Below are 27,080 nucleotides of genomic sequence, written 5' to 3'. Positions count from 1 at the left end.
ATATGTTTTGAATTTAGAAACAACCACATAAGAGGATAGATTCAAGTCCTAATAAAAAGTGAAGCCTTTCTCAGGTAGTCTAAGCCAAACAAGCCCTGTGGGCAATGACAGTCTCCAGTAGCCACCAGCAGCAACAGCTTTGATTCTAGGCTGGAGCTGCTCTAACCAGGTTTAGGCTTTCCTCTTCTGGAGTGCCTTTTGGGGAGGTTCAGAGATTTCAGAGGATAGTGTACTTAAGCGTTTGACTGACTTCTTTCTATGGTGACTTTAATATGATGTGTTTGGTACTGATGGCTTTAATTCTTTTGGTGGTTTTTATGGTAACAGGGAAATCTCTGTACGTGAAGAGGCTACATGAGAGACTGCAAGAAGAGCAGCCTGACTGTACAAAACTTCTGAAAACCATCAGACTAATTGAACCAGAAGTGGATGAAGATAAAGTGCTAAAATCTCTCCTGCCTTTCCTGAAGAGAAAACACCAGACAAAGCCCATGATATTCCACTTCGATATCACCTCGTCGGTAAGTACATCCCTCCCACAGCCGCCTTGTCCTAGAAGCTCTGTGTGGATCCTTGCAGAAGCTGCTGCTTTAAAGTTTTTGTTTCTTAGTAAGCCATTTCACTAGGATGTGTTTTCTAATTATTGTGTAAGTAAGTAACATAAAGAACTCTTTGCCACCAAGGTGGTTGACCTCTAGAACAGGTTTCCCAGAGAAGCTGTAGAGTTGCCAACCCTGGAGATGTGAAAAATCTGACTGGGCATGGCCTTGGGCAGCTGAGCCTGCTTTGAGCAGGGGGGTTGGACAAGATGATCTCTAGAGATCCTCAGCTGTTCTACGGCTGTGCGGTTACGACGAATAAATACAGAGGAAATGCCTTTGTCTTTTCTCGTGATAGGTACAAAGTGGAATTCCAGAGTTTCTGTTCAAGCTGTTGGTTTTGCAGTATCTGACAGATAATAATGGAAACATGTGGCTACGCCAGAAGTGCCATTTGTATATCATTGAAATCCTTGAGGTATCGCCCATGCCAAAGAAAGCAGCAAGACATGTACGTACACAGCAGGACTTGATTTCTTTGAATTTCCCCATCATTTTGCCCATATGTTTGTATCCAGCTGCATATCAGCTGTAGAGGCTGTAACTGTAACCACAGTGGAAGGATCCCCTGCCTGTGGCTGGGTGTCCTGTGCATCCCCACTCCACAGTGGTGGTGTACAAGTGAGAGTAAAACCAGACAGTAACTTATACCTGTGGGGGTTTTCTTGGCTTGGTAATTCCTGAAGGCCTGTTATCCAAGCCTCTCTGGCCCCGCTGTAACATTTACATAAAAATGCAAAATCTAATCTTTCTCATGTTACTTTGCATGTTTGAAATTACTGGAATATTTATATGCATCTGTAAGGGCAGCGTGTAGAAATGACAGGGATAAATAACAAGTTTCTTGGGTTTAGTTTTGTTTTTCTTTGGGGCAGCACTGAGGAGGGGCGGGCAGTAACAAAGGATTGATGTTACGGGAAGGAGACCAGAGGAGGAAATAGGATTAACTGTGATGTACTGTAAGTGAAGGAAGCGATGCAGAGGGGGAGAAGTGTCGTGGTTGTGTAGGCTAGCTGCTGTGTCTCGGTTGGATCTGTGATTTTAGGGAAGAATACTGTTAGGAACAGATTCAACAAAGTGAAGATGATTACAGCTTTGTGGTGATGTATTTTCTTCTCCTCCAGATGTCAGCGAGCCAGAAGTATAGTTTCTTTGATGTGTTCCCTAAAGTAACATGCAAGTCTCCCAAGGAAGTACTAGAAATGGAGACGCTTTGGAACCAGTCTGGGGATGCTTCAGACCCAGGAATGGATAAGGAAGAATTTTGCAGTGAGGCTTTCCAGAGACCTTTCCAGTATCTGAGAAGATTTGACCAGGGGTGCAGTCTGGACACGTTCTGTTACGAAGAGCACTCGGTGGAAGGCAGCCCGGCAGAGTGCCTGCAGCAGTTCCTCCTGCACTGTGGGGTGACAGATCCCTCCTGGTCAGAGCTCCGAAACTTCACGTGGTTTCTCAACGTTCAGCTGAGAGACTGTGAAGCTTCTGTCTTTTGCAACCCTGACTTTGTCCAGGACACTTTGCAAGGTTTTAAAAACTTTGTTGTTACCTTCATGATTTTAATGGCAAGGGATTTTGCAACACCTTCCCTAAACATTTCTGATCAAAGTTCAGGAAGGCGGTCCTCCGGCCTGGAGAACGTTGCAGAAGAAGATCTTCTTCCTTTCCGCATTCGGAAGAGGTGGGAGTCTGAGCCTCATCCGTATTTATTTTTCAATGAAGATCGTGTGTCCATGACATTCATCGGTTTCCACTTTCAGCCTAATGGCCGTGACGGCGTTGATGCCATTAATCCTTTGAATGGCAACGTTATCAAGAGAAATGTCATGACTTCACAGTTGTACAACGGCTTGTTACTCCAAAGAGTTCCCTTCAATGTTCCATTTGATCAGTTGCCTCGTCATGAGAAGCTGGAGAAGCTTTGCTTGGTTTTGGGAATCCCCTGGGTGATAGACCCTGACGAGACGTACGAGCTCACGACAGACAACGTGCTGAAGCTCTTGGCCATTGAGATGCGATTCAGATGCAACATCCCAGTTGTCATCATGGGGGAAACAGGCTGTGGGAAAACCAGACTTATAAAGTTTCTGTGCAAGTTACGCAGAAGCTTTGTAGAGGTGGAGAACATGAAGCTTGTAAAAGTGCACGGAGGTACTACTGCGGAGATGATTTATGCCAGGATCAAAGAAGCAGAAGCCCTGGCTAAAACCAATAAGGAGCAGCATGGGTTGGACACGGTCCTCTTCTTCGACGAAGCCAACACGACGGAGGCCGTAAGCAGCATCAAGGAAGTTCTGTGTGACCGCACGGTACAGGGGAAGCCGCTGGTCTCTTGCTCTGGCTTGCAGATCATAGCAGCCTGCAACCCTTACCGTAAGCACACGCCGAAGATGATCCAACGCCTGGAATTAGCTGGATTGGGCTACCGTGTCAAAGCAGATGAGACGAAGGATAAGCTTGGATCTATTCCGCTGAGACAGCTCGTGTACCGGGTCCACGCGCTCCCACCCAGCATGATCCCGTTAGTGTGGGACTTCGGGCAGCTGAACAACTTAACTGAAAAACTGTACATACAGCAGATTGTCCAGCGCGTTATGGAGCACGTCCCCGTGGGGCAGCTCGAAGCAGAGGTGATCACAGAAGTGCTTTTTGCTTCCCAGCAATACATGAGGCAGAGGGACGACGAATGTGGCTTTGTCAGCCTGCGGGATGTGGAACGCTGCATGGAAGTTTTCAAGTGGTTTCACAAACACAGTGAACTCCTCCTGAGAGAACTGGAGAAGTACCTTGCTGAGAAGAGAGCTTCAAAGAGCACGGCTGAGAGAAACAACGTTATCTGGTCCTTAGTGCTGGCAGTCGGGGTCTGCTATCATGCGTCCTTGGAGAAGAAGGAGGCCTATAGGAGTGCCATCAGCCAGGTCCTTCCAAAACCTTACAATACCCAGAAAAAGATTTTGGAAGAAATCACCCTGGTGCAGGACTTGTTCCTGAGTGGCGTGCACCTCCGAGATACCATAGCAAGAAACTTGGCCTTGAAGGAAAACGTCTTTATGATGGTCATCTGCATTGAGTTGAAAATCCCTCTCTTTCTCGTTGGGAAGCCCGGGAGCTCCAAATCTCTTGCGAAGACCATTGTGGCTGATGCGATGCAGGGCCAAGCAGCTCATTCGGATTTGTTCAAGGACCTGAAGCAGATCCACCTGGTGTCCTTTCAGTGCAGCCCTCTCTCCACTCCAGAGGGAATCATAGGTACTTTCAAGCACTGTGCTCGATTCCAGGAAGGGAAGAACTTGGAGGAGTATGTCTCAGTGGTGGTTTTGGATGAGATTGGGCTGGCAGAAGACTCTCCCAAAATGCCCTTGAAGACTTTGCATCCACTTTTGGAAGATGGCTGCATAGATGATGTCCCTCTTCCTCACAAAAAGGTTGGCTTCATTGGCATTTCCAACTGGGCTTTGGACCCTGCTAAAATGAATCGAGGCATCTTTGTCTCACGTGGTGACCCCAGCAAAGAAGAGCTTATAGAAAGCGCGAGGGGGATTTGTTGCTCGGCACGAGGAGCTCTGCAGAAGGTCGAACAGTATTTTTGTCACTTTGCAGATGCATATGAAAATATCTGCAAGGCCCAAGACAGGGAGTTCTTTGGTCTGCGTGACTACTACAGCCTCATAAAGATGTTTTTTGCCTTAGCTAAGAGCTCCAAAAGTGAGCCGACGCCTCAAGACATAGCTGAAGTTGTTCTTCGTAACTTCGGGGGCAAAGATGATGTCAATGCCTTGGAAATATTCACCTCGCAGTTACCAGAAAAAGGAGAAATACATGCTCATGATATCAGTAGAATTGAGCTGGTGCGACAGAACATTCACAGCAGCAGTCAGGATGGTGACTGCAGGTACCTGCTTGTTTTGACTGAGAATTATGCAGCTCTGCAGATCCTCCAGCAAGCTTTTTTTACTGCCCGACAACAGCCAGAAATTATCTTTGGCTCCAGTTTCCCCAAGGACCAGGAGTATACACAGATATGCAGGAACATCAACCGTGTGAAGGTCTGCATGGAAACTGGCCAGATGGTTGTGCTCCTCAACTTGCAAAACCTTTATGAAAGCCTCTACGATGCCCTCAATCAATACTACGTGTACCTGGCTGGCCAGAAGTATGTTGACTTGGGACTGGGCACCCACCGGGTGAAGTGCCGAGTGCACCCCAGGTTCCGTTTGATCGTCATCGAGGAGAAGGACGTGGTGTACAAGCACTTCCCCATCCCGCTGATCAACAGGCTGGAGAAGCACTACCTGGATATCAGCACTGTCCTGGACAAGGGGCAAAGGGAAACCGTGAAGGAGCTGAAGAAGTGGGTGCAGGAGTTCGCTGCGGCCAACACAGAAGAGCACTTCATAAGCCAGCAGAGGTACAGCCCTTCGGATGTGTTTGTGGGCTACCAGCCCACCACCTGCGCCTCGGTGGTCCTGCAGACCACGGAGAGGCTGCGACCAGCATGTCACCCGGGCGAGCTCCTGCGCTGCGTGAAGAGGGAGGCGCAGCTGGCCCTGCTGAACTGTGCCACCCCGGACGCCGTCATCCGCCTCTGCAACTCCGTGGGCTTCTTCATGGCAGATTCTCTGGCCAAAATCTACTTCAAGCAGCAGCAGCACACGTCTTTCGCAGATTTCCTCCGAGCTCACGTCGGCGCTGGGGCCGGGTACCAAACAGTCTTTACAGAGGTGAGTGCCCTGCCGAGTCCTCTCCGGAGCCTCCTGGCCCGCGCTGGGGTTTGCTTGCCCCGCCAGGGCTGTGTGCTGGCCACACCTGAGCAGGCTCGCTGTGTAGCGCCCGCCCGCGCAGGGGGGTGTCTCGGCGAGCGTGGTGTGTCCTGAAGCATCAAGTTCCTCTGCTGGGCGGGAAGCAGCAGCTGGTGCTCCCTGGCAAGCAGGGCTCTGTGTGGGCTTGGGCAGCTGAGGCATCCCTTCGCTTTGAGGGTAGTTCTGTCTCCACGTACGCAGCCGGCAAAAACTGGCTGCAGAAAAAGTCGTCAGGAGCCTTTGAACCCTCATTTCTTTGTGTCTGCCTCTGGTCTTAAAGATACAAAAGAGTTTAACCCAGCTAAGCCACAACCATGGAGAGATCTCACAGGCCTGTGATGGGACCTCTGGCTTACTTCTGCCCAGTAGCAAGGCTAAAGAACTTCAGCTGAGATTGGCTGGAGAAGTTCTCCCTCTCCCGCTTCACACGGAGACTGTGGCTGGACTCGCCGCTCCCCGGCAGCGCGGTGGGGCAGGCAGCCTGGCAGGGAAGCACGGGAAGGGCTCACGAGGAGTTTGTCAGAGCCTTGGCTGCCCCTTCTCAGCTGCCCCGGCTCTGGCAGCACCACGAGTCACCGTGTCCAGCTACCCAGCGTGGCCCTGGGCTGCTGTGACAGCCCATGTTGCCCCTTTGCCTACTGGCAGGGAGGTGCATGTTGTTTTGGGGCGCAGTCCAGCTCTGCAGCAGGTTCGCAGCATCTGGGAGCACAGATGAGGGAGTCTCGGCTGCATTCCCGAGCAGAGAACAAACCTACACCTTGCTCTCCCAGGTCACCACCTTCTCGAGGCTTCTCACCAGCGCTGACGCTGCCTGTCTGGAGAGGGAAGTGCGGGGTAAAGCGCAAAGGCCTCAAATCCTCTTCCTGCAGCAGTTTGACACGGAGTACTCGTTCCTGAAGGGCATCCGGTGAGTCTGGTTTTGCGTTGCCCTGCTCTGAACGGGCTGTCACCCGCGTGAAGGAGGCGCGGGCTGGACACTCGGAGGAGCCTGTATGGAAAAGGGAGGCAGCGGCCTGGCCCCGTGCAGCTGTGTGAGCTCCAGCACACTGAGAGGGCGTTTGAAGTTACCCCATCTCTAATCTCGCCTTCTGCCTGCAGCAGCCAAAGCTAATGCGGAGTGACTGCTTCTACAGGCTTTAACGGTTTGGTTTTTACACTTAGTGATTTCTCTTAAATCCCCTTTCGCTCTTCAGAGATTTCCTTGATGCCACACCGGGAAATAAAATCCTCATTATTCAGACAGACTTTGAAGATGGCTCTCAAAATGCCCAGCTCATCGCCTCAGCCAAGTAAGTCAAGTGTGGAGTGGTCCCCAGCTGGACGGTCAGGGCTGTTCCGGGGGCTCAGAATCAGGAACGCGTGATCCTTTGTTTATTCCGTAGTGGAACGAAGGTAGAAGCACCAATTGTATTTCAAATAATAATTCATAACCCACATCAAAATAGACTAGGCCGGCTCACGTTACCAGGTAATCCCCTCTGAAGTGGGAATCCTTGCCGTCGGCTCCAGAAGTCCTGAAGAGCTGAGGATGGGGGGGTGGTTGGGGTGAGGAGAGGCGGCTCGGCACGGCCGGCTGGGAGGGGTTGGCGAGTCACTTATGTCTGTAAGGGGGGAAATCGTGCCCTCCCTTACAGAGCAAAGACTTGTGGCCGTGCCTCTTTGTGTCTGATCTGTCAGCAGCGTTCCCACTCTCTTGTAGATACACCGTTGTTAATGAAATCAACAGGGTGGACCTGGGACAAGTCTCCGTCTTTGTTTACTTTATCATGAAGCTTTCCCGGGTGGAAGGAGGAACCTCCTACGCGGGATTTCATGGAGGTGGGTCTGCCCGTCTGTTGCCCCTCGCTCTTCAGCTGGCTTCAGGAAAGCATACCAGAGCAGCAGTTCCCGTGCTCACTTTCCTTTTTAATGCTTAAAATCTGGCATGGGTGTGTGCTGTGGGTTGTCAGAGCTGCTTCCCCTACCCACAGGGACTGTCCCTGGGGGTCCTGGTCTTTGCGAGAGCACCTTGCCTTGCTGCTGGCAGGCGAATCCTCTTTCTTGTCAGCTGGCGAGCAGCAGACAAACACCGTGCTGCTGCATTGGCACACTGTCCTCCAGGAGGCTCCGGAGTACGTGCTCACACGTGTCTGCTGCGTGTGGCGGGCTGGAGGAGCCTCACAGCCCCCCAGTAGCGTGCACCCCCCCTCGGTCAGGGTGGTGTGCGTGAGCGTGTTCAAAGCGACTTGCTGCTTTCCTTTTCCACATCAAGAAGTGAGAGTAAGCAAACTCTGACTGTGAACTGCTAGCCCACAGGCACTGAGAGATAATTCCTGGGAAGTTCTTCTAGAGGAGCATGCTGCAGGCATGAAATGACTTTTTTTTTTAATTTTTGTCCTCTGTCTTTAGGACTGTGGCAGTCGGTGCATATCGACGATCTCCGCAGATCCAAGGACATGATCTCCGACGTGACGGCCCTGCAGAACCTCACCATCAGCCAGATGTTCTGTGAGGACTCGGGTAAAACCAAAGGTGAGCTGCGTGCTGGCTGTGCCAGGGGGGAAGAGGGAAGGTGCAGTCCCGGGCTTGGTGCTGGAACAACAGCTGCTTTTGCCTGGTGCAACGTATCTGGCTATCTTCCCTGCTCGGCATCTGTTTTTTGTGGGGGGGTCACAACATGGCTACCAAGTTTTATTTCTATTTAGTTTGTTACTGCATTTTTGGGTCATCAAGTCAGTTATGTTGGTAGTTTCCCCTTTTGACCAAAACGTGGTATTTGCGCTGCCCCGCACCCGGAGAGCTCTGCCTCAGCACAGGAGGCAGCAGACGCTGCTGGCAGAGACCCTGACAGGGAGCCCCTCCAGAGAACATCTCACTTGAATGAAAGCAGATCCGTTCACCTAAACCTGTAGGAAGATTAGAAAAGACTTTTTTTTCTTTCCCCTCAGTTCTTCCTTAGGCTTTTTCCTTTCACCATTCTGTCTCACAGGGCTCTGGCAGAGCATAGTGCATGAGCCCTGGGTGTCAGATTTCTCCCAGCTCTTGCTGTGTGAGGCTTGGCAGCCCCAGCAGCTGTAGCTGTTTAGGGAGGTGGATCTCAGCCACTCACGCAGGTGATAATGGGTCTCTGACAGATGTTCTGCTGCTCTGGGATGCGGCTGCTAAATAAACTCTTGTCTGATGCAGAAATGCACTGCTTCTCTCTAATAAAAATTCTACACCTTAGCTGCAGCTCTGCCTGTGAACGGAGAACAGGGGAGCGAGGTGGAGGTTGAAGCGCCTGTGCCAGAAGCAGGGCACTGTGAGGTCAGTTCAGAATACATTTTTTTGCTTCTCTGCTCTGTCATCCGTAGGCACAACACACCTTTTGCATCTGCATTCACTTGAAATCCATCAGGAATGTTACCTGCATTGTGACTGTTAACGATCAGACACAAATTCCTCCTCCTGCAGCCTGATCAAAATCAGCATCATTAAAGTAGTAAACCATTCTAAGGACCCTCTAATTCCTTAGTCATTTCATACTCCTAATTTTTAAGAATCAGTTTTAAGTGTCTGTTGTTTTTCTGCACCCCAGAGTTGAGAACTGTGATCCTGAGGCTGCCACTCCAGCCCTCGGTGCGTTTGAAGCTGTGCCAGGGTTGGCCGTGGACTTTGCTGGGCTGCAGCCCTGTTAAGACTGGCTTATGTTCCCCTGGCAGCATCAGCTGGAGGATGCCCAGGACGAGGGTGACTGAAGGTGGCTTTTGCCCCTCCAGTGCCTAAGCATCTCCCAGGGAGGGCATATTTTCCCGTCATGTTTATAATTTCCACATTTTTCCCTGACTGCTGAGTTTTCCTCCTATAGGAGCCTTACCTCAATACAAATGCTGTGGTGCTTGCCAGTCTGAAAGGGCCACAGGAGTTACATCATGTACTTGAAAGCAAAAGAAATTAAATTTGCAGCCTGGGATGAGAGGAAAACGGGGAGCTGGGATTCAGAGGGACAGGCCCTTTCTAGAGAGCACTATAACCACTTTAAGAGGGATGTGTTGGGGGCGAGGGTGTAAAACCGAAGAGTAATGAACTTGTTTTCACGCTGTCCCCGGGAAGGGTGAAATCCTGGACACCACTGTACTCCTGAGGACCTGTGTACAAAGTGCTGTGGGGATGCTGCGGGACCAAAATGGGGATCTTAGTCGAAGCAGAAAACGAATTAAGATTCTCCTTGGCCTTCTGTCCAAAGAGGATGACTTGAAAGGTATGTGCCTCCTGGCTGCGGCAGGTGGTGTCCCTGAGCATCTAGGGGACTGCCGAAACACGGACCTTAGTTCGGGGGGGACCCAAAGGTCAGGGGTGGCCAAGGTGGCTCTCGCAGGGGTGTGTGTGTCTGTGCTCCAGTCTGTTGCTCCTTTGATGGCTGTGGGGCTTTCCCTGTAGTTCAGGTTGTGGTGTTTTCTCTGGCTAGGCTAGCTCTGGGGACTGTTTATTTTCTTGGTCGGCTTATTATTGAAACGACTGCAAAATGCTGTGCTTGGTGTGACATTTGGCTTTGGATCCAGTGCCAATAGAAGAAAAAATGCAAGTTCCCTGTTGTTTTCTAGCCTCTTTCCTGAGGATAACAAAGGCTCGTCTCTCCAACCTTTTGAAGAAGCAAGAAGAAAATTCCCTCCACCCGAAAAACTGGGTGCTTCGGGAGGCTTCCAACCTCAGTGCTCTCCAGGAGGCAGGCACCTTCAGGTGGGGGCAGCAGCAGTGTCTTGTAACCTGCGGGTTTCCAAGAGAAGTCTGCAAATGGCAGCCGTGCAGCAGAGACAGCAGTTCTGTGTAATCTGAATATTTGCAGTGTCAGTCTCCAGTCTGTGCTGGAAACTCTCCGGAGGCGGTTTTGTCCTCTCCTGGCTCCTGAGGGAGAGTGACTTTACAGCTGAATGGGCTGCACTGGGACAGGAACGCACGACCGCTTTGAGTGGGCCAGTGGGATTGCAGGCGAGCCACAAGCGAGAGAAGCGTAGGGGTTCTGTTGGTGGTATTTTTCCCACTCAAAGGCCAGATTAGGATTTTCTCACGTGCAAGTGTCAGCAGTTCTTCGGGACAACCACCTCCAGATCTGCTGACAGTGCTGCTCACCTTCCTTCTGGGTTTCTCGGTCTCTTTCTGCCCTCAAAGGCACACGCTGTGGAAGCGGGTCCAGAAAGTGATCACTCCGTTCCTGGCTCTGCTGATTGCTGTCATAGACAGGAACGGGAATCTGGAGCTGTTGGTCAGGCCGGCAGCTGAGTGGGTGACAAACCTGTGGATGTTCATCTTCAGTGATACAAAACTTCTGAGCGTCCCTGCTGGCGTGGGCGCGGGCAGGTGAGCTGCTGGCGGGAGCAGCCGGGGGCTGCGCTGGGCCGGGCCCGCGCTGCCTTGAAGTCTGGGTGGGAGGCTGATGCTGCTGGCTGCTGCCCGGCGCCATGGGGAGGCACCAGGGCAGTTCTCGCTGACTTGTCTGACATCTGTTCTTTCTGCCTTATTCCCAGTACTCCCGGGCTTTGCTCTCTAGCTCTTGGCATGCTCACACTTGTCACCCAGCCCCTGAAGCCCACGTGTCCTGCCACTGCAGCCCTTTTGCCAGGGACAGCTTCCCCAGTGAGTTCTAATGCTACACCCTTGGCAGGATGAGCTGTATTGATGAGTCTTTTAGTTCTTTCCCCTTCCCTCCTCCCCTTCTGGGGCTAATTCCGTGCTTTCTGCAGCTTCCTGCCTCTGTTGTCTGAATGCGTTTCCCAGGCAAAAGCCCAGTGCATTAATGACCTTTTAATCTCCTAGCTCTCAGCCAGAGATAATTCTGGTGCAGAACAACATGACGGTGTCTGCTGATGCTGGGAATGAGATGCCCTTCAGCTGGAGGATAAAGGAGTACTTGGATGAGATATGGTTGGAAGCTCAGTATATCCAAAACACTGAAGGTGAGAGCCCGGCTTGAGCTCGTGACACGGAGCATCTCCGCCCACCTGCCCTGTAAACTGGTCTTTCACTGCTGTGCCTCTACCTTTGTGACCCTGGAGTCACCTTCAGTCCCCCTGTGCTGACAGGAGCCAGCAGAGCTTTGTGCAGCTGCCTTTTCTTTGCGCTTCTCACTATGAGTCTTTCTCACGTGTTCTGTACCCTTGTATTCAAAGTGCCGTGGAAATTCCAGGAGTTAATGCCAAGGTGAGATGCCATAAACACGTCGCTGGTGCCTGGGCGGAGAAGGCCTGGCCTCAAACCCCTCGTTAGTGCTCCGAATGAGGGCAGTGCTCTTTGGATCCGTGATTAATTGGGTGTCAGTCTCTTTCAGATGGAAGTTGTGTCCAGCCCAGCCTCCTCCGAATATTCAGCTTTTCTCTGCATTCTCATTTTCCAGACCAAGCTGAGAAGTTTGTGGACATCTTCGAGAAAACGGCACTGGGAAAATTTCTCTCTGCTCTGAGTGAGAAAGAAAGGCACATGCTCTTCCAGTGCTATACCACAGACTTTATTGCCTTGACCATTGGTGTGTCGTCGCTAGAGGAGCTGCAGGTCAGTGTCTGGAACGAGAGCTGGCAATCCTTTGGGTGGAGAGAAGAGCATGACATGTGGGTTCTGTTTCAGTCTTGCCTTCTCAGGCAAACCCCCCTGACACCGAGGCAGACCAGTAGCAGGGTGGCCCCGTAGCAGAGGTGTTTGACACTGAATGGCTCCTGGAATTGCTGAGACTTTCCTCAGCAGAGCACTTCCAGAGAGCACCTGTAAAAACTGACACATATTTCTGGCTCTCTTCGTCAAGTACTGATTCTCTTCTGTCAGAGGATTTTTGCCAGGATTTCCAGTACAAAATGAATTATAAAAGTTCTTTTTTCATTTTGATTTTAACTTCTTTCTAAACTTCCAGTGTCTGCGGAGCGTGTTCTTATCCTGCATAGAGGAGTGGAAGGCGGCATCTCCCAGGAGAGAGGAGACGGTGCCGTCCTTGCCTTGGGTCCACCTCGGATACAGCCAGTTCAAGAGCCGCCTGCAGAACTTTTCTAGGATCCTGGCTGTACACCCTCATGTGGTTGACTACCTTGTTAACCAGGAAGGAGATGGAATTCCATATTCTGAGATGGTAGGGTCACTGCCCGGCCTTTTGTGATCCTCAGCCCCAGCAGAGCTCTAGCTTTGCTGAATTAGCCGGCGTTCAGGCTCCTTTTGATCTCAGCAACAGTGAAGTGGGAGGCGCAAGCTCCGTCAGGATCCTCAGTATTAGGAATAATCTGCTGTTCTGGTTGTTACTAGCAGGTTTTAAAATAGCTGCCCTGCTTTTGCATCAGTTAATAGGATGTGCTAATGATCTGAGCCATGAGCGTGAGAATTCCAGAGCTTAGGATAATCAGATAGAACATTGTTCAGCAGAACACATGGTATAGCAAACCAGGTTGGGAACCCAAGGTTCATAAATAATTCTGAAACGCAACTGTTGTTATACTTAAACCTTGTGTGCGTGTCTAGGTTTTAGACGTGCTAGCTGCAATGGTGTGTGTTGAAGAGCTGGAGAATCAAGTGCAGACAGCTCATCCAGAGACCTGGCTGCAGAAAGTGAAGAATCTTCGCATGCCCATTGAATTTCTTTGTAAAGAGGAGGATTTACAAAGGACTGGGAGTTGGTGCCATCAGCTGCTGAAAAATCTGAAGTATGTAGCACAGTTCTGCTCACAATCTTCATCCTTTGCCTTGCTGTTAATGTTAGTACAGGCTGAAAGCTGCTCTGGTGCTGCTTTTCTCCCTTTTTTAGATTCTCCCTCTGAATGTGGCAGTACCAGCCAGCACATTCCAGCTGGGTTCGGGGGTTATTTAAAACTCCCCTGAGGTGCCTGTGAAGCAGCAGCGTCTCCCCCCTTCATCCCCTTTGCGTAAAGGCTGGGGGGCTGCACAAGATGAAGTCTTGTCTCTTGGAAGACGAGCCCAGAGAGCTACCCCAGTTTCTCACAGACCTTGTTTAGTTTAACCGAAGTGAAAGTGTAGATAACTTTTATTTTTTTTTAATTGCTTCCTTGGTGTAGAGGTTAGAGGCGTGAGAAGGCCTGTGCAGCGCTGGCTACAGGACAGCTACGTGTGAGCTGGTGGTCAGCTGCTGGTGTGTGCTCTGTCCTTGACAAAGAGCCAGGGCTGATAACCCCAGGGGGGAGCAAGAAGTTGAGTGAGAAGCACACAAATGCTGCAGTGCTGAGCGTGAAAGGCAGCGAGATCACGAGACTGACCTGACGCTGCACTGCCATGCGTGCTCTCAGCTCACCGTTGTACTTTCTGAAATCACACTTTGCTTCCCCCAGAGTCTGCTGGAACCGGGTCTTCTCCATGTCTCTGTTTGTAGAACACGTGTTGCTTGGCATCAACACTCTGATGCCAGAATTTGAGAACTTAGTGAAAAAATATACTTTACTTCTTGGCAATGTAAGTAAAGATGTGATTTCACCTCTTCCCTGTTTGCATCTGCTGATGATGGGAATTTTTGTCTCGGGTGTTACGGCTGAGTCATTTAGCTTGGTCCCTCTCCTCTGCAGTGTTTCCAGCACAATTCAGACATGAAGACTCATCCAACTTTCGTTGCAGTGATGAAAGTACTGTGCCAATGCAAGGACGAAGTCAGCCACAGGCTCTACAGGTAGTGACACTGAGACGAGTCGCAGGGTCCGGGAGGAACGTTGCCCATGTTGCCAGCGTGTTTCTGGGCGTAGGGCAGGGCTACATGCAGTGCAGTGAAAGCCAAACGAAGAGCAGTAACTTCCAGTTTAGTCTACACCCTTAAGCTAAGAGTTAGCCAACAGGTCTTACATTACGTCCTCTTGCTCTAGTTGCATATGAACATCTTACTACAGGCTTTTGGTGAGGCAGCACTGAGGTGATGGTGTTTGTTGCTGTTTCTGAATTACAGTCATGGTCTGAACTCCTGTCCAGTGTGCCTGGGGGAGCCGAAGGATCCCGTCTGCCTGCCCTGCTGCCACGTGTTCTGTCAGAAGTGCATCAGGACGTGGCTGGTCCCAGCACAGATGCACTGTCCGTACTGCAAAGCTGCCGTGGGGGATGTTGATTTAGACGTCTCGGCGGAGCTCAGGTACTCACCCTGGCCAGGTGGAAGTTCTGAGCTGCAGCTCTGCCGTTGTCAACACGAGCAGCATGGGTGGAGGGAGCTCTGCTCTTTCAAGGGCTGGAACAGGTCCTGTCCGTTTTCTGTTTGTTGTTTCAAAAGAAGGGAGGAAGTTGCCTTGGCCCTTGTAAGAAAACCGTAGTTACAAACCCCTGTAAGCTAAAGCACTGCCAGAGGCTGAGTCAGACAAGGGAAGTGCTTGTCACCTTGGATTGCTCTGTGATAGCTTGGCAAAAACCTCTCAGCAAATGTATCTGGCATCACGTTGCCATTTGTGGTCTTAGCTGTCAATGTGACACAGCCCTTGCAGACAATACTGCTGATGTGTTGCACAAATCCAGCCCTTTGGAAAGCTGGAAAAGGATCTCACCCAGCTGACTTCTGCCTGTGTCTGCTTTGCCTCATCCATTATTTAAGGGGTTCTGTACTGGAGTGTTGTCCTGATGCTCTCTACCCTTCCCCTAGAGATGCCATAGCAAAAGGTGCCCTGTTCCGGCAGAGATGCAACAATTTCTTCATAGATGTGGTCACTACCATGTGCTTTAAGGACAATGAGCCCCCTGAGGCAGAGGTGATCCTAGAGCTCCTCAACCTGCTCTTTGTTCACAGAAGCCTCCTGCAAGGTTCAGGTGAGCTCCCTTCATCCTGATGCTCAGCCTCATGGAGCTGATTATCTGCCACTTTCTCACCTGCCAAACTTGTCTTTTCCTTACCTCCACAGATCAACCTGCTATCTACACAAAATTTCTGTCCCCATTTAACGACGAAGTAGATGAAACTCCCATCATCCGCTCCGTGATGCTGAAGCTCCTCTTGAAGTACAGGTGAGCAGAGTCAGGCAACTGATGGACGTTACACAAGGGGGGGTTCAGCTTTGTTTTTCATGACCTCATCAAAGCAGTCTGATTGTTCTCCTCACTGCCATGCTGTTCATTGAATTAGAATCATTACAGGTGAAACTCATCCTGTGCTTTTGTATTAATTATGCAACTTGGCTGGCTTGCATGTAGCTTGTGTTGGAGTATCTGATCAGTCTGTCCCAAGGTTTACCTAGCTGTTCCTAACCTAAACCCATGCTGAACGTGGGTGGCTTAGGTAACCTGAAGGTACCTGACTAATTGATACGCTTTAGATCAGTGAAGAAATGATGTTTTAATTGCAAAAGGTCCTTTGTGTGCTTACACAGACCTCTCCCTTCACACGAGCTCTTCCAGCCTCCCACTGCTCACCTGTGGTCATCTCCTAAATCAGATGCTTAAAAGAGATCAGGTGATGCCCCTTAGAAATGCTAATTAGGCATGGCTGATGACAAAAGCCTAGCTCAGGCTAGATGACGTCTGGCAAAACATGGCACAGTTGCTTTCCATCTTCCAGATGGATCCAGAGTGACCCCCCTGTCGTGGGCATAACTCCTAGCTCAGCTGTGATTTAGAACACAGGTAATGGCCATCAGGTATTGCAGCTGTGGTAAGGGGGTGTTTCTCTCTCCTGTAGCTTCAATGAAGTGAAAAATGATGTGCAACACTACCTGTCCCAGGTAGAGCACAACGAGATCCTAGACAAAAATGATAAAAAAGAACTCTACTTGCTTTTTGTCAACTGCTTAGAGGTAAGAGCGCTGGGGAGGTAAGAGCTGGGCGATAAAACTGTTGCAGGAATAAAAAACCCCTCAAGAATAGAAATTCTTCTGCAATTTTAGGCAGGTTTCTTGTGCACGTAACTAGGTGCCCAACTGGAAAACCCCGAAGGAAGTTTATACCAAATCACTGTCAGAACCTGCTCCCCAGTAACGACCCGTGCCCGGTAATGAGGGAAGGGGGGGTGTTTGCAGCAATATGGAAATTCTTTCTCTGGGACACCTGGGCCAGATCTCTGAGTGTTAAGCGAGGCCCAGTAAGACTCAGACTCCCAACACAGGAGTGTTGCAGCAAGCAAGGGGATGTTTAGTTTCAGTAGTTCACTACAGGACTACTTTCTTGTTTTTGCAGACGCTTTTCTGTTCGCAGAGCCTTTGATTATTACGTTGTTCAGATGGCTGTTTCCTCCCCTTGCCTAACTTTTAATGCTTTGGACAACTTTAAACGATTTGACAGCAGGCTAGAGGTTTCATTTCTTGTAGTTTTAATTAAAATGGTGACTTTGTAGATAGGATCAAAGTTTGTATTCTTGCTAAGGGAAAGACAGGTAGAGCTTGGCATCCCGGAACACGTGGTGTGTGTTTCAGCATGCGTGTGGCTACTCAGCATCCTCATAACTTGCTCAGCTGCATGCTTAGGAAATACGAGAGAGCGCTTGGGTGCATCGCTGAAAATGGTGCTTGGCGACGTGGCAGAGGCTTAGGATAAGCACTGGAGGGATCAGAGGGAAGAGCTGATGGCCTCGGGGTGGCGGGTGCTGAGGGACATGGAAGTTTAATGAGCTTGCTGCAGCGTGGATGCACTGGAGGGAGAAAGTACCCGTGTACGGGACATCTGATTTCAGTGGTTCTGCCACTCATGCAAGATTCTGGCCCATCTTTAGGATTCCATGTGTGAAAAGTCTGAGGGCAGCCTTGGATATGAGCAGATAAACTATCTGCCTGGAGAAAGAGGCTTTCCAGAGAACTATCTCCCAAAGAACGATCAAGAAATTCCTCCGGAATCATCCGTTGAATACCTGCAGGCAGTAGCCAAGGTTCGCTTGTACCTGAGTAAGGCTGCAGAGCTGCTCTTCGACTTGCACGGGCCCACAGGTAAGTCTGACTCTTCTGCTATCAAACGGAAACGCTGTACAGAGAGCAAAGGCACCACGGGAGATGGGCTGGACACAGGCAGTGATCCTGGGCTGCGCTGGAGCTCCTTTCGATGCGGGGCCAAGAGCGAGTGCACCCGCTTCCTTCTCGTTCATTCAGCATCACTCAGTATTCATCCTCCCTCCCACGGATTACAAGCGCTCTAGAACTAGTAGCAAGGCTGTGCCAGTCACCCCGAGGGGGTAGTTACATAGCAGCTGTGCCTTTTGAAGGACATTTATTTTATTCTCTAGATGCTAACAATGAAATTTTATTTAGAGCCAACTAAATTGAACTCTAATGAATAAATGAATAAAACATAAATGATGCTTCAGCTACATGTCTGCTGTAAGGTTTATAGTTTTATATGAATGAGAGCTCTGTGCAGCTAAAAAGGATGAAAAGGTACATAAAAAAAAACCCAAAACCCACCAACTTTTGAGCTGATTTGCTGACCCAGTAAAAAGGAGCAGTGTGTGGAGTATCTCCGATACTTACACAGTTCATGAAGTGCAGTAACATAACTGATTCCAAGGGACTTCGGTGTCCAGCCCTTGCATTGAGCACGTCAGGGGAGCGAAATGCATCCCAGGGACCCTTCCTAGGGAGCACCATCACCTTGGCAGTTGACACAGTGGAAAGCCATTACTGAGCAAGATGGAAGAGCTCTGAGAATGAACTACCGGTACGTGGAAAACTTGTCCTTGAGAGAAGGAAATGGAAGTAGAGTATGTCATCCCGTGTCAAAGAAATACGAATCGTTGTCTGAAATCCAGCTGAGGAAACACTCTAGATGAGTATCTGAGGAAGAGAGGGCTCTTGAGTTCTCCCGTGTAATTAGTCAGTACTAGTAAAAGGGGCTTGGTGCTACAGCTAGTGCCAACAGAAAAGTTTTACAGGGTAGGATGTGGTTTTGCCTCTTTTTTTAAATTTTTTTTTCCCCCCCTATCCAGAGCAAGACCAGATAGAGGAGAAGCAGCGTTACCTGGCAAATGTGAGGATGTTCTGTAACCTCACCAAGAACAACTGGCATCGTGTTTACCTAGTCCGGAAAATTGCTAGTCAGTATGGGATGGAATTTGCTCAGAAGCTTGTCACGGAGGCGCAGTTTAACTGGGTGTTCCCAGTGGAAATTCTGCAACAGGTAAAAAAGAGGTGTTGTCTTGGAGATGGCTCTGGCCTCCTCTTAGTCTTCAGCTTGTGCTGCTTCGGGTTGTTTGTAGTGTTGCACGGTGCTGGGGGGCTGTGAGGGTGACGTGTCCTCTGAGTGGGGTCTCTGCAGTGAGAAGCCGTTGGGGTGGCCCTGCCCGCTGTCTCTTTGCAAAGGCTGAAGTGGCACAGTTCTGGGAGGAAGAGGAGGTTCTGCCTTGCCCACCGTGCTCACCACGGGCTCTTCCCTCTGCAGGTGCAGAACAGCCAGACTAATCCCATCGACCGTTACCTGGCGTGTGGCGAGGGGTACCGCGTCCTGCGGGACGCCGTGGGGAGAGCCATGATGGAGTGCAGGACCGAGGGGCTGCTGGAGGCGGAGAAGGTGGGGCACGCTCTCCTCACTGTGAGCCTGCTGCGGGGTCTGCATGGGCGGTGGTTCACCTTGATGTTCCTCTTGGCAGTGTCTCTCCCAGTGGAGAAGCCTGTGTTGTCTTTGCTTGAAAGTTACTGACGTGTCCCGTCCCCCCCCCCCCAAGAGGTTATTTCTGTTGGTTGCCTCATCTCCCTTTTCTCCCCTTACAATACATCGCAGTGGTTTGTTTTACAGTGAACAACACGGGCACCCTGTAGCCACCTGAGGGGCGAGCAGGCAGATAATCAAAGGTGCTTTATGCCCCCTCCCTGCCTGCCCGCATCGGCCTAGGCTTGTCTCGCCATGCAGAAATCAGAGAGGTGATCTCTGTAATCGTAACCTTCTTCCAGGGTGTATTTTGTGTATGAAAATCTTGAGGATGAAGTTTGTGGACAATCCACCTTTGAATGCCTCTGTACCATCTATTATACGCTGGCTGGGGTTTGACGTTTTTCACGTGTGTTGCTTTGATTTGAAGAGGGCACGTGCAGGCTGCTGCCCAGCCGATCGCAGTTCTGACGGGATCTTAGACGATCAAAATCCTTGAGAGGTTTCTGATCTAAAACCCTCAGTCAGGTTGAGTGCTGTCAGATTGCTCATTTATGGCTTCAACAGCCATTTCTGCACCATCCCCCTTCATTTATGGGGAGAGCTTTAGCACAGACCTGCTGAAGCCTGCGTGTCCAGGAGCTGCCCTGACAGCCTGGGCTCTGCCATGTCACTTCTCCTTCTCCAGGCAGCTGCCAGCTCCCCGGCTGTAGGACGTGTCCATCTGCTCCTGGCTGTTTTCAGAGAGGTCACTGCCCTGTATGGAGTTAGTGACTCTAATCTGCATCCCAAGCAGCAGGTAAGAGAGTTCCCTTTGGTAACTTGTGACAAACATGGTTCATTTATAAGGATGAATGAGATTTGAATCATTGGTGGAAGAGCCTTTTGTTCTTCTGCCCCAGGTAAGGTTATGTCCTGATCTGAGCAGACTGGAAATGTTTTCAAAGCAGAGGCAGTACAGCTGATAGTCCTCTTCAGTTGGGTGGGCAGTATCACGCTGGTTTTACTTCTTTTAAATATGTGCTTTCAGCAAACAGATGCTATGACTGCGTTCATCCAGGACTCCCAAGTCCTGAACTCTCCAGAGCTGCGGCACTTTGCAGCTTCCCTCGTGGGGAACACGCTGCCGTCTCTGAGAGTGGATCCTCAGAGCTTCAGCCCCAGCGGGGCGCTGGTGGAAGTGGCCGTTCACACCGCGGCGGTGCTGCTCTGCGGGCAGAGCCCCCTCCTGCAGCCCCTCAGGAACCTGGCGTTCTGCCCACACACCATGGAGGTAAAGCTCTCACTCAGGCGGCAGCTCAGCGCATTGCTGGGTCCTTCACGTATCTGCTGGGTCCTCTATAACTCAGCCTTTTGTAACATCAAAAGCACCAGCTTGCTGTTTTAGCTGTGAATTACCGATGCACGATGATTTTGGTGGTGTTGGGATGAATCAGCACAAGCAGCAGCTCTGAACTGGTACCTTTTCATGGTACCTCTGCATCCTGAGTGCTTTCAGGCAAATACTTTTGCCAGTATCTGCGTGAGCAGGTCAGAAGGAGCTGGCGGGTCACACTGCGCAGAGCTCTGGAGGGTGTTCTCATGGAGCCCGGGGCTGAGGCAGGGCAGAGGGATCTGCTCAGTGACTTCTGGCTGTGCAAGGCGTAAGGAAACGTGCTGGTACGCACCAGGGTGCACCAGGGCCACCCCAGGAGGAATCCAGCTCAGGATGTCTAGAGAGTGCACGTCCAAGTCTTAACAATACTGACAGTTCTTAAGAGTGGAATTTCAAAGGTAGAATTTGAAAATGTGCGTGTGCATCATCTGCATGACCTCTGCTTTCAGATGTCCCTTGTTCCCCATCATCAATAAAGCGACTGCTACGGGAAAGAACTGATTTATATATTCACTTGTCACCTTCTTTTTCCTTTTTCCTCCTTAGCACTCTTTTCTGCCCACAATGCCAGAAGATATAATGGCTCAGGCGAGGGCCTGGAACGGAGTGGCCTCTCTGCGCTGGTACAGTAAGTGCTCCTGCCTGGCTGGGAAAGAAACCGAAGGATAATCCTTGGTTTCTGACTGAAACTCTTCCAAATGTGCGGACAGACACACTCCTCAGCATGAGTTTTCCCTTGTAATTTAAGACTTGTGGCTGTGGTTTATGTGGGTAATGCACCAGAGCGCATCGAGCTCCTGATGAGTCTCAAGCTTAGAGCTGTTTGCAGAGTTTGGGAGTGCAGGTGCCCGGTCCTGTCGCCTCTGGCAGGATGGACATGGGAGCAGAGGAGCACTCGGCCACCTTCCTGGCCAGCGTTCTGTTCTCTGCTTTCACAGTAGGATCTTAGGGCAGGCTGGGAAGGCAGGGGTGGGAGCATTTGGTGCTCTGTAGAATCTTTCAGGTTTCCAGTCCTTGTTTCTCAAGGAAAGAAGCACTGAACAAATCCTCGAGTTCCTATATGGGCCTATTGCTCCTTTGAGCTTTGGGACAGTCAGTGCTTTTGATTAGATTTTGAAGCCTATTTCCTGGTCCAAGCTGATGATCCCTATGAAGGGAAATAACAGGGGCTTTATAAATGTCTGTCTTGTAACACACTCCTGTCTCTCTTGCCAGCATGTCCAAATGGCCACCCCTGCACTGTAGGAGAGGTAAGAATTTGGGACTGGTGGGTTTTTAAGCGGGCAGCGTTTCCAACAATATAAACTGTTTTACTTTGTTTACTGGTTTTATTGTTCTATTGCAGCGTGGTTCATTTTCCAAACTCTATATTACTAATCATTTTGCCATTGTAATGTAAAATTCAGAATAGCTCTAACACAGCTTATACCCTAAATCTAGGAAACAAGAGAGGCAGAGGTCCTTTGCCCAGTGTATAGCAGTTTTTGAATTAACCAGTTACAGCTTGGATTTTTGTTTCACTCTCTCTGCTGGAGAGGCTCTCGCTCAGGAATTCAGTGTTCTCATTTTGCTTTTTGCTAGTGTGGCCTCCCCATGGAAACCAGCCGCTGCCTTGACTGTGGTGCCCAAGTTGGAGGGATGCTGCACGTCCCTCTGCATGGCTTTCAGGAATTGCGGTACGTTCTGATTCAGGAACCTCTTCAGCACTAAATGATGTAGCACTTGCCTGTCGTGCTTTCAGGCTAAAAGGTACCAACCCCTTCATGCTGCTACCTGAAAGGCAGCTCGGGGGATTCCCCGTGAGCTCGGTCACGGGCCTCTGAGGGAGGAGGCTCAGCTCTGAGCAGTGCTGCTCTAACTGACTTGGCAGAAACTGCCTTAACATAAGATCTTGTCAAGCTGCTGCTTTAGGGTCTTTCATCTCCCTGCTCAGTCAGGCTGATCCATGTTACGTGGTTCTACACCAGCATATAGGAATAGGCAACGTTAACTTAAATGCATCAGCACGACTGAAGAACTTCTACCAGAGCTCTGGTAACTATGACTTGTGCTCCCTCCACCTCGGCTCTGAGTTAACGGCCCTTGTGTAAGCACGTTAAAGTTACTCAGAGCAGCAGCTTCTCATCTGTGCAGCATGGAGTTGGCTAATCTTGCCCTACGGGACTGGACATTGCCTCTTGCATAGAAAATGCGTTAGGAAGAGATGTCCAAGGAAGAGTAATCAGCCAGCAAAACCAAATAAATTGGCTTATTTGTGTACAAAACTTATTGGAAGTCTTCATTCCCCTGTAGCACTTCTAATTGGCATTTTTTATGGCATTTAAATAATTTATGGATCAAAAAAACAGTACTGGGTGTCAAAGACACCTCTTTTGTGTGTTTTGTCAAGGCAAAAAAATAAATGCACTTTCTAACAGGAATACTGAAGACAGAACCCAAACTGGCCACATACTTGGGGATGCACAGCACAGAAAAACAACGGGAGTGTCTGACCGGGCCATGTCCCCGGTTGTCTTCATCCTGATACGCCTGCTGACACATTTGACCATGTTGCTGGGAGCCACAGAAGATCCTCAGGTACCTTCCAATAATAGTGCCAAGTGGCCCCGTGAAACGTAGTGAACCCTTTGTGTGACGATGGTCCTTTTCGTCCTGTTGCCGAGTGACTGGGGCAGTTTCAAGATGCCAGACCCCGAGTCCTTCCCCCCTTCCCCAGGAGGGGTTTGGGTTCTCCCTGCGCTTGCATATCCCGAGGTGCCTGCCTCTATTCCTTCAGGTGGGAATCCTCTGGGGTGGAGCTGACTCTCTGGTGTGCTTGAACTGGGTGTTACTGGCCCTGCTCATTCTCGCCTTTTGTTCCTCTTGTAACAGTCATTGCAGAAGATTATCAAGCCACCGGTGCACAACTCGGTGAGTTTCCTGCAGCAGCATATCCAGGAGGACTTGGCACAGCTGACAAAAATTTTGGGGAAGAGTGTGGATGAGACTATCAACATCTTTCATCTTGTCCTTGGCAGCCTCCTGAAGGACGCCCACCAGCAGCCCGGCCAGTGTAAGGAAAGCTGCCTGCCCTGTCACACCTGCAGGCTTTCTCTGCATTCCAAGGCAGCACTTATTTAGCTGCTTTGCTAATAGACCAACAGGCAGTAGCTGAGCTGATGAGGAAGATCCTGAAATCTGAGGCTTGTTTCTTACTGTAGGGAGTGAAGGATTTTTGGGTGTTTCCTTCTTTTTGTCAAGTACATGGGGTCTGCAAGGTTTGGTGCATAATTCTGGAAAGGAATGACTGAGTCAGTAACCCCCTGAGATGCTGACAGAGCTTTCAGCTCGCAGGCGGAGGCGCTGCTCAGAGCCCAGCGGGTTGTGCTGTGTATCAACACGCTGCCCTCTGAATGACTGCAGAGGAGCTGCTTGCAGGAGGGGGGTGGCAGAGCGTGGTTGTGGTAGGATCCGGAGCTCAGGTTGCCATCGGTCACTGTGTCAGAGAGATTTATATGCCATAGCCGTATTTTTAGTGGGACACAGCACAAACCAGTATCCCGAGCTCTGTTCTTCGGTCTGTCACTGGTCATGGTCTGACCTTGGACAACTTGTTTAATCTTTCTGGGATTAATGACTTATATAATTGTCCACATCATTCAAATGAATGGCTGGACTGAAGCTTTCTGAAAAGAGGCTCTCCAGCTAGAGCACGATACTCAGCTTCTAGCACCCCTGTCACTGCTCTTGGCTCATCATGCTAACTTGCAAGGTTGTCACACCTGGAAGCTTAGAGAATCTGTGTTTTCTTTTAATTGAACTACTGCAGATGTAAGAGACTAAATATTCCTGTTGCAGGGCCAGTTCAGTTTGATGGTGTGCTCTCCACCAAGGAGAAGAGAAATAAATGGGAAGAAATTGTTGCAAACACAATTATTATTCCTGAATTGGAGGTGAGAAATTTCCTGTATTAAAACTTCAGTAGCTGAACAGTTCAAAATCAACTTCTTTTGAAATCTGGCCTGCTGTAATATCTGCGCTACACTTTTCACTCAGCTGTTCCTAAAGCCAAGCCATCTATGACACAACTGCAGGTTAGCCTTAATTTGTGAGGGTCAGCCAACTTTCTTCTGCCTGTGGCAGTGGGTATCTGAGGCTGGACTTGTGCTGTGATGACTCTGTGTAGCTGGAAAAGCAGACATGTCTTAGCTCAGCTCAAGGTATTTGTCCAAGTAAGCATATGGCTGCCCCAAATGAATCCGGCTGCCTTTCCCCCCCATATACATCGTCTCAAGAATGGAAGACCCGGCAATTGGATGAGCTCTAGAACAGAGAGTAACTCCATGGTATAAACAGCCACCTTGCTGTATGTGTTTTACATCCCTTCTCCAGGAGTTCAGCTTCTGCTTTCACATGTTTCTGTGTCAAATGGTCATCAAGCTAATTAGGGAAATACATTCTAGTGGCGGTTCAACACAGCAGGACACTGCCAATTCTGGTTTGGTTTTTTTATTTTTTTAATGCAGGATTTGGATAAAAAACTTCTGAAGTTAAATAGACAAATACAAGAGGATGAGAGAATCTCTTCCAATCCAATAGTGAAAATAGTGTATGGTGACCCGGGCACGTTCCTGCCCCAGCTGCCAAAGGGCAGTCACATACATCATTCCAAGATGTGGAGCTGCCGAAAGAGGATTTCAGTGGAGAACCTGGGCCATGTAGTCCAGCAGAAGAACGCCAAGGACAGTGTCCCTCTCCTTTGGAAGTTTCTGCAGAAGGTGGGTGTGACACGGGACCGCAGCGTTCGGAGGTCGGTCACGGTCACAGGCTGGCTGAGGTTGAAGGGGTCTGGTCCAACCCCCTGCTTGGGCAGAGTCACCTGGAGCCCGTTCCCCAAGCTCCGTTTGGTTATAGTGTCCTTATCCTCACAGCTTTCTGTGATCTTGAGAACTGTACCTGTAAAATATTTTTTCCTTTTAAACATTTAAAAAGTAATTCCATAAAAGTATTCAGAACTGGTTTGTCTGAGAACAACCTTACTCACAGGCCCCTTTTCCTCTTCCAGGAACCAGAGCTGAGGCTGGTTAAATTCTTACCCGAGATTCTGGCTCTGCAGAGAGACTTGGTGAGACGATTTCAAAACACTGCTGATGTCAAGCAGTGCTCGATCAGACACTTCCTCACCGAGCCCCTCTCAGGTGAGATGACTCTGCCAGAACTAACGAGTGAAATAAAAAGTGCTGGACAGTCCAGCTGAAAACAGAGGTGAAAACTTTCTTGAGCTTGCAATCTTAAGCCCTCGTATTTTCCTTTGCACTCCCAACTAAATGGGCTGGAGACGTGAACCCTGGAGTTACGCTTGGAAAAGTCACCGGGTGACGTTAAAGAGAATTGAGGACAGGAAGATTGTGCACAAGGGGTAGGGACTCTGCTCAGAGATAGGCAAGATAAATCCCTGAATGCAGCAGTGGGTCTGTTGAATTTTTAAGCTCTGCCCTAGAGTAGAGCCTGCCTGAAAGGTGAAATAGGTGTCCTTCTTTCAAATAGGAATTTGAAAATTCTTAGAGTACAGAGTTTTGTGGTGTTGCCAGTAAAAGGTGTTTCAAGGGTTTGTCTTTCTGTTGTTCCTCAGATGTGATGAGGGACCTGTTCCAGAAGAGAGTGAATGTGTTTCTGTCTGTTTGGAACAAGCTGAGAAGCTCCCTGGACACCAGTGGTGAGCACCCTTCTTTCCCAGTGTTGTTCTGAGAGTGATGGAAGCAAGAGCGTGCCAGCTGTCTGCTGGGGCTCCTCTACTACCTCCCATCAGCGACGCTGAGACAGATCCTCAGAACTGACCTTGGACACTAAAGGTTTAAGAGGATCTAGGTGCAAATGGAAGAATTTGTTTCCCTCCTGTAGTTCTCTCACCTGAACTTGCCCCCTTTATTGCTTACACGTCATGGAGACAGCACTGACCTTCTTCAGGTTCTGTACGTTCTCCTGACGTGGGTCAGCTCAGGAGAGGCTTGCTGACCGCGGGCTGGCTCTGGGCCACCTCAGGCAGCCTTCTCTGCCTTTTTATTTCAGGGGAAATTAAACTCCCTAAGGGCTACTGTGACGCTGACCTGACCCTGGACAGCCAGCTTGAGGTCCTTCTGCCACGTCGGCAGGGGCTGGGCCTCTGCTCCACGGCCTTAGCCAGTTACCTCATCAGCCTGCACAATGACTTTATCCACTCAGTGAACAAACACATCAAGGAAGATGATAGGTATGTCGCTATTCCGGCTAGGCATTGGTCTGGGCTCTGTTCTGTTACCTGCTACCTCGCAGTCAGCTTTCCTTGCTTCATAAAGGCTTCTTGCTCTAAGGGGAGACTGTTTTTTCTCCTGCAGGTATTTGATCAGCCCGTCAGAAGTGGCCGACCTGCACTTGATCAGTTACGAGGTGGAGAGGGACCTGATTCCTCTGATCTTGTCCAACTGCCAGTACAGCATGGAGAGGGGAGGGCAGACCTTGCAGGACTTCGATCTGGAGAGGATCCAGCAGCAAGTCATCAGCAAGTTCCTGCAGGGGAAGCCACTCATCACCCTCATGGTAGGACAAGGCTGCGTGTTCTGCAGGCTGATGCAACGTCCTGGCTGGTGTTGGAGCTCTGCCGGGTTTGCTGCAGGCAGGCGTGCGCGGTAGCAGGGTAAGCGGTGTCAGCAAAGCTTTACAACCATGGCTTTCTCTCCTGACAGGGAATACCCACCCTCGTGTACAGACACGATCGGAATTATGAACAGCTCTTTAATGATGTCAGGAACAAGCTGGATCAGGTGGGTTTCTGCACTGGAGGGAACGGGGTGAGCACGTGGCCCTGCCCCCCCCCCCCCCCCC

The 27,080-nt window shown here is 50.0% G+C and overlaps 1 protein-coding gene across 2 annotated transcripts in view; it reads left to right on the top strand.

Moving 5' to 3' along the window:
- Positions 1 to 27,080, top strand: part of RNF213 (ring finger protein 213) — a 48,401-nt gene that overhangs the window by 18,629 nt on the left and 2,692 nt on the right. Inside the window, exons 24-61 of one of the 2 annotated variants that reach the window (XM_026860871.1) lie at positions 328 to 521; positions 898 to 1,050; positions 1,724 to 5,317; positions 6,166 to 6,302; positions 6,589 to 6,684; positions 7,095 to 7,213; positions 7,784 to 7,906; positions 8,607 to 8,680; positions 9,467 to 9,614; positions 9,958 to 10,093; positions 10,523 to 10,711; positions 11,168 to 11,307; positions 11,745 to 11,899; positions 12,252 to 12,464; positions 12,848 to 13,029; positions 13,669 to 13,789; positions 13,900 to 14,000; positions 14,271 to 14,450; positions 14,949 to 15,112; positions 15,205 to 15,307; positions 15,978 to 16,092; positions 17,004 to 17,214; positions 18,207 to 18,397; positions 18,659 to 18,787; positions 19,554 to 19,664; positions 19,896 to 20,138; positions 20,787 to 20,868; positions 21,456 to 21,490; positions 21,822 to 21,916; positions 22,658 to 22,817; positions 23,112 to 23,292; positions 24,078 to 24,172; positions 24,746 to 24,997; positions 25,285 to 25,417; positions 25,852 to 25,935; positions 26,289 to 26,469; positions 26,594 to 26,795; positions 26,942 to 27,019. In XM_026860871.1, coding sequence (XP_026716672.1) covers positions 328 to 521; positions 898 to 1,050; positions 1,724 to 5,317; positions 6,166 to 6,302; positions 6,589 to 6,684; positions 7,095 to 7,213; positions 7,784 to 7,906; positions 8,607 to 8,680; positions 9,467 to 9,614; positions 9,958 to 10,093; positions 10,523 to 10,711; positions 11,168 to 11,307; positions 11,745 to 11,899; positions 12,252 to 12,464; positions 12,848 to 13,029; positions 13,669 to 13,789; positions 13,900 to 14,000; positions 14,271 to 14,450; positions 14,949 to 15,112; positions 15,205 to 15,307; positions 15,978 to 16,092; positions 17,004 to 17,214; positions 18,207 to 18,397; positions 18,659 to 18,787; positions 19,554 to 19,664; positions 19,896 to 20,138; positions 20,787 to 20,868; positions 21,456 to 21,490; positions 21,822 to 21,916; positions 22,658 to 22,817; positions 23,112 to 23,292; positions 24,078 to 24,172; positions 24,746 to 24,997; positions 25,285 to 25,417; positions 25,852 to 25,935; positions 26,289 to 26,469; positions 26,594 to 26,795; positions 26,942 to 27,019 — 8,900 coding nt within the window. Of the gene's footprint in view, positions 1 to 327; positions 522 to 897; positions 1,051 to 1,723; positions 5,318 to 6,165; positions 6,303 to 6,588; positions 6,685 to 7,094; positions 7,214 to 7,783; positions 7,907 to 8,600; positions 8,681 to 9,466; positions 9,615 to 9,957; positions 10,094 to 10,522; positions 10,712 to 11,167; positions 11,308 to 11,744; positions 11,900 to 12,251; positions 12,465 to 12,847; positions 13,030 to 13,668; positions 13,790 to 13,899; positions 14,001 to 14,270; positions 14,451 to 14,948; positions 15,113 to 15,204; positions 15,308 to 15,977; positions 16,093 to 17,003; positions 17,215 to 18,206; positions 18,398 to 18,658; positions 18,788 to 19,553; positions 19,665 to 19,895; positions 20,139 to 20,786; positions 20,869 to 21,455; positions 21,491 to 21,821; positions 21,917 to 22,657; positions 22,818 to 23,111; positions 23,293 to 24,077; positions 24,173 to 24,745; positions 24,998 to 25,284; positions 25,418 to 25,851; positions 25,936 to 26,288; positions 26,470 to 26,593; positions 26,796 to 26,941; positions 27,020 to 27,080 lie in introns of both variants that reach the window. The other variant, XM_026860870.1, reaches the window with a different exon arrangement.

This window comes from Athene cunicularia (genome assembly GCF_003259725.1).
Source record: "Athene cunicularia isolate RWA chromosome 18 unlocalized genomic scaffold, athCun1 chr18_part1, whole genome shotgun sequence".
NCBI classification, from domain to species: Eukaryota; Metazoa; Chordata; class Aves; order Strigiformes; family Strigidae; genus Athene; species Athene cunicularia.
Note: the sequence above shows the minus strand (reverse complement) of the source record. Positions and strands in the feature narration are given on the sequence as shown.